Here is a 6,202-nt window from a genome sequence, read left to right as displayed (position 1 = left end):
GATGTGTTGTTGCTGCAACATGTGGGAGCTGCTGGACACCAAGGTGACCTAGAGTGAACACATCTGTACTAAGTGCTTTGCAGCTCAAGGAACTTTGGATCTGAGATAAGGAGCTGGAATCAGAGCTACAGACATTGCGCCACATCAGGGAGGGGGAAAGTTACCTGGACACTTTGCCCCAGGAGGTGGTCACACCCCTCAGATTAAATCATTCAAATTTAGTCTGTGATCAGGGACAGGAGGATAGTATCAAATTAAAAGAAAAGGCATACAATATGGCAAAGGTTAGTGGTCAGCCAGAGGATTGGGAAAGTTTTAAAATATGACCAAAAATTAATAAATGGGGAGAAAATAAACTTTGAGGGTAAACTAGCAAGTAATATGAAAATGGACAGTAAGAGCTTCTTTAAATATATAAAAGGGAAGAGAGAGACCAAAGTGAACATTGGCCCCTTAGAGAATGAGGCTGGGAAAATAATAATGGGGAACCAGGAAAGGGCAGAGGAGTTGAATAAATACTTTGCATCAGTCTTCATGGTAGAAGACACTAATAGCATTTCAATACTACATAATCATGGGGCAAAAGCGGGGAGGAAATAAATACAATAACTATCACGAGAGAAAAAGTACTTGGGAAACTAGTGGGTCTAAAGGCTGATAAGTCCCCTGGACCTGATGGGTTGCATCCTAGGATATTAAAGGAAGTGGCTACTGGGATAGTGGATGTACTGGTAGTAATCTTCCAAAAATCCTTAGATTCAGGAAAAGTCCCAAAGGATTAGAAAACTACCAATGTAACACCCTTATTCAAAAAGGGAGGGAGACAAAAAAACAGGTGAATATAGGCCATTTAGCTAAACATCTGTCATCGGGAAAATGTTAGAGTCTATTGTAAAGGATGTAATAGCAGAGCATTTAGAATTACATAATCCAATCAAGCAGAGTCAGCGTGGCTTCATGAAAGGGAAATTAAACCTGACAAATTTATTAGAATTCTTTGAGGAGGTAACAAACAGGATAGATAAAGGGGAACTATTAGATGTAATATTTGGATTTCCAAAAGGCATTTGATAAGGTACTGCATGTAAGGCTACTTAATAAGATAGGAGCACATGGTGTTGGGGGTAGTTTATTAGCATGGACAGAGGATAGGCTAACTAATAGAAGACAGAGGGGAGAATTTTGCCATCGGTGAGCAGGGGCCCGCTCAGCAACATGTAAAATAACGCGGGATGATGTTGGGTAGAACCCCCGATGTCACCGCGCCCCATTTAAATTTTCAGGAAGACGGGGGTGCAGCAAAATCAGCTGCGGGCCCACCGACCTGTCAATGGCCAATTGAGGTCATTGACAGGATCATTAAAACAATTAAAGGACCTGCCCGTGCAACCTTAAGGCTGGCGGGTCGACCAGGAGCCTTGGCGGCAAGTAGAGAAAACATGAAACCTCATCTCGTGGTGGGATGAGGTTTCATGCAGGGTGTTAAAATTTTAATGAAATTTTAATGTAAATTATGAACATGTCCCAACTCATGTGACATTGTCACATGAAGGAGACATGTTAGGGAATTTTTTTTCCTATTTTTAATATTTTTCAAAGTGTAAGTGATCTCCCTGAGGCAGCACTTAGCCTCAGGGAGATGTGCGCTCTGTCGTGCGCATGCGGGAAAGAGCACACTCTCGTTTTTAGGGAATCCCCCCCCGCCTGTACAGGAAGTGCATAGCATGAATCACAAAAAGCTAACATACAAGTTCAACAAGTAATAGGGAAGGCAAATGGAGTATTGGCGTTTATTTCAAAGAGAATGGAGTATAAAAATATGGATGTTTAGCTAAAACTATGCAAGGCACTAGTTAGGCCACACCTAGAATACTGTGAATAGTTTCGGTCCCCTTACCTAAGGAAAGATACACTGGCATTAGAGGCAGCTCAGAGAAGGTTCACTAGGTTGATTCTGGGTATGGAGGGATTTTCTTATGAGGAGTGGTTGAGTAGGTTGGGCCTGTACTCATTGGAGTTTAGAAGAATGAGAGGTGACCTTATTGAAATGTGTAAGATTCTTAGGGGGCTTGACTGGGTAGATGGTGAGAGTTTGTTTTCTCTTGTGGGGAGTTTAGGACCAGAGGGCATAATCTCAGAGTAAGGGGTCGCCCATTTAAAACAGAGATGAGGAGGAATTTCTCCTTTCAGACGGTAGTTAATCTGTAGAATTATTTACTGCAGAGGGCTGTGGAAGTTGGGTCGTTAAGCATATTCAAGGTGGAGATAGACAGGTTTTTTAACCGTAAGGGAATCAAGGGTTATGGGGAAAAGGCAGAAAAGTGGAGTTGAGGATTATCAGATCAGCCATGATCTCATTGAATGACGGAGCAGACTCAATGGGCTGAATGGCCTACTTCTGCTCCTACATCTTATGGTCTTAGGATCTCATAAGATGCTTGAAGACCAAGCCAAAAGTCAGCAAGTTGTGAATAGAATACGATAATAATCCATTTGTTGTTTTTCTTGAATTTCTGTTTCACTCGCAGCTGATTTCATGCTATCACTTCCTATCTTGTGCAGTTCAGATAAAATTACCCCCAATGTTTTGTACAAATATGTAATGACTTTAACCATTCACTTCTTTGTGCAAACTTCAGATTTTTAACTGAGCCAAGAACTACAAAGGAAGAATATATTCTTATCCCTGCAAAATAAATAATTTCTTACAAAAGAAACCCAACATCTACTTTCTTAAGGAAACTTCCATCAATTGAATATGTTCCTAAATCATCGTTTCCCTTTATGTAGTGACAGAAATGGTTAGGTAGATACTGGACATTTAATGTAAAGTGAATCCAGAATGGATTGCATTCTGAATTAATAAGTATGGGTTGATAGCTCACTCACTGGATTCATTCAGGAATAGATCATCCTCTGGGGATGGCTATTCTGTAGAATTAGCACATTGCAAACAGTCTCTCTCTCTCTCTCTAGAATTCTTCTGCTATTTCAGCTGTGCCTATCCTGTCGGCAGTGTATAGCAGAGCAGTGACTCAGTGTTATTGCAGTAGTGTCTTTGTCACAAGCCTACATCCCATCATTGTAAGAAAACTCAGTGCCAATAGCCACTGTAAAACAACAAAAACTTGCATTCACGTAGAGCCTTTAAAGCAGATAAACATCCCAGAGCTCATGAGAGGACAATGCTACTGAGCCAAAGAGAGGAAGGTTAGGAGTGGTGGTCAAACGTTTGGTGAACACCTGTGATACACCCAAGTGTTGGCTGTAGCAGGGATGTTAGAAAGAGATCATTTAAAATTAAAATAAAAGATGTTACTTGAATAACTTAATACATTAGGATTTCCAGAAAACCAAAGCTGCGTTTAAGCTCGGGGAGCCCAGTGCTTCCTGGACAGACGGACCAGCTGTTCTCATTTTTTCAGCTGTCATTTCAAAAGCTTGATGGTGCTTATCTTCTATTTCTACATGCTTGGTCTGCCTACTAATCTCTAATGAATCTAAAATATGTTATATTCTGTAGCTAAAATTGGGTCTATGCCATGCTTTAAATTATTAGCAGCATATCATCTTTCTCGATGGATTTTGTGACTCATTGGAATGTTCTTGCTATAGATTCTCGTCAGTTGAATTCAGTGTAAGCATTGCTTAGAGTAGACATATAGTTAGCAATGTGAAATTTGTACACACATCAGCTGACACCTTGTCTTTTAACAACAACTTGTATTTATATAGCAGCTTTAATTTGATGAAGCATCCCCAAGGTACTTCACAGGAATGGTAAGAAGCATAATTTGACACTGAGTCACATAAGGCAGTTGGAATCTCATTCCAGTTTTCCTGGGACTCGAGCAGAGACACCGACCTTATATTGACCGCACCGAATGTGCTGCTTCTTATCCTCTTGATTATCATATAAAAAACAAGGTGGTATCACCAGTGTGCAAACAAATGAATCTCTGAATCCCTTTGCTTTTGTTTCCTGCCATTGCCAAGATGACGCTGCCGAGAGTACTCCTTTCTACAACTATGATATTATAAGTAGAAGTGACTCTATTACATGCTGGGGCTCTCTGTGCAGTCATATTGGCCCATTTCACACAATATGGCAACGTGGTTGACTCTTAACTGTTCTCTGAAATGTCCTAGCAAGCCTCTCAGTTGTATTCAAGAAGGCAGCTCACCACCATCTTCTCAACGGCAATTAGAGATGGGCAACAAATGCTGGCCGTGCCAATGCCACCCAACTCCCACGAATGAATGACAATAACTCCACAGTGCCAACTGCTATGGTAGAACACCAACAAAAACTGGCATTCCCATAGCACCTTGAATATCGACAAGTTTTCCAGGGCATGTCACTGAGGATAATGAACACTGAGCCAAAGAAAGGGAGAGTGGGACGGGTGATCAAAAGGTTGGCCAAAGCCATTGGGTTTTAGGCGTTGAGCAGGAGCCTGTGGTGAAAGGAATTTAGTTGTTAATTAATCTGTTTCCATTTCTTGTAAAGGCAAAAAAAATGATTCTAGAACTTCCTTCACGCAGGCCTGAAAGAAGCAGAGGCTATGAAAGAGGAAAGAAGGAGTCAGGAAAACAAGTTTTATTCGGAAATGAGATGAAAAAAGTGGACGAAAGCTACTACAAAACTCAGAAACTCATGCTAATGAAAGCCGATCACAAAGCAATACATGAGAAGGTAACATAGATGACTGTGAGGATGCTGGTGCACATTGTATAGAATTTTAGTTGCAATGCATTGATATAAATTATATTCATGGGATGATTATGGGTCGTGATACAATTAAAAAAATACGTGTTATGATACATCCATCATTTCAATCCCTTTATGACACAATGTGAGGGAATGGTGTCCGATGGATAGTGAAGGTGGGGAAGCATCCAAAGAAGGTTGTTAGTAGCATATGAGAAACAAAGATAAACAATCGGCAGTTTTAATATGAACTGTCTCCTGTGTCCTTTATTTATTGCATGCATTTCTAGTTCTGCACTCTATCCATGTAATTTGCCACTGAACAATGCTTCAATTTTGTAACAGTGACAGAGTGGAACTTCCAATACACTGGGATCTACATGCCTGAACACATTAGCTGAGGTTTCACGCAAAGACAGTGACCCCACATGGGTACAACAGCCAGTCTCAACACAGCTAGGTTGCATGTCTTTTGGGGCGGGTTTTGGCAGGAATATGCGGCGACCAGTAGCTTGTGTTTGGGGCAATGGAGTCTGCTTCTAAATTGCACAGAAGGAGAAAATGTCTCCTTTTTAAAAAGGCACCTCACTTACAGCTTCTGTAAGGAAACAAGTGGTCTCCACTTCCACCACTTTGAAGGACTGTGTACCTGTCTTTTGCTGGCATGCAGTATGTCGGCAGAGACCAGAGGCAGGACTGAGAGCTACAAAGGTTCCTGAAATCCCCCCGGCCCATCTGATGTCAGATTGCAGGGTGGAAGATTCAGCTGCTGCTCACCATAGCTCCCCTAGCAAACTCTAATGTACATGGAATTGGATAGAAAACCAGTAGGACTGGCCCTAAGTATGCCCCTGCTCGTCCGTCTATCTTTATGCTGACACTTCATCCCATCACTCTGGAAATTTGAGGTATGTCTAATTTCAGATTTTAGTAAAATTGGAAATATTCCAACGATTTCCACGACTCCAAGAAAAACATGAAATTCCTGAGATTTTTCAAACTTTTGACTACACTAAGTCCTTGCTTAATACTGTGGCTACAGCGCAGGTCAGAGGCTAGGAATTATTCAATGAGTAACTCACCTCCTGACTCCCCAAAGCCTGTCCACCATCTTTAAGGCACAAGTCAGGAGTGTGATGGAATACTCCCCACTTGTCTGGAAGTGTGCAGCTCCCACAACACTCAAGAAGCTTGACACCATCCAGGACAAAGCACCCGCTTGATTAGCACCCCATCCACAAACATTCAGGTAAAAGCAAAAAACTGCGGATGCTGGAAATCCAAACCAAAAACAAAAATACCTATAAAAACTCAGCAGGTCTGGCAGCATCTGCGGAGAGGAACATGTTAACGTTTCGAGTCCGAATGACCCTTCAACAGAACTAAGTAAAAATAGAAGAGAAGTGAAATATAAGCTGGTTTAAGGGGGGTGGGACAAGCAGAGCTGGACAAACATTCACTCCCTCCATCACCGACACACAGCAGCAGCAT

The 6,202-nt window shown here is 41.6% G+C and overlaps 1 protein-coding gene across 1 annotated transcript in view; it reads left to right on the top strand.

Annotated features, from left to right (window-relative positions):
• Window positions 1-4,657: 4,657 nt before the first annotated feature.
• The window catches only part of myom3 (myomesin 3), a 99,269-nt gene continuing 97,724 nt past the window's right edge, over window positions 4,658-6,202 (top strand). The window contains exon 1 of the mRNA XM_041213196.1: window positions 4,658-4,696. Within this exon, the coding sequence (XP_041069130.1) occupies window positions 4,658-4,696 (39 nt within the window). The remainder of the gene's footprint in view (window positions 4,697-6,202) is intronic.

Source organism: Carcharodon carcharias, chromosome 19 (genome assembly GCF_017639515.1).
Source record: "Carcharodon carcharias isolate sCarCar2 chromosome 19, sCarCar2.pri, whole genome shotgun sequence".
In the NCBI taxonomy this organism is placed as follows: domain Eukaryota; kingdom Metazoa; phylum Chordata; class Chondrichthyes; order Lamniformes; family Lamnidae; genus Carcharodon; species Carcharodon carcharias.
The sequence above is the reverse complement of the archived record's forward strand: the minus strand, read 5'-3'. Positions and strand labels throughout refer to the sequence as shown.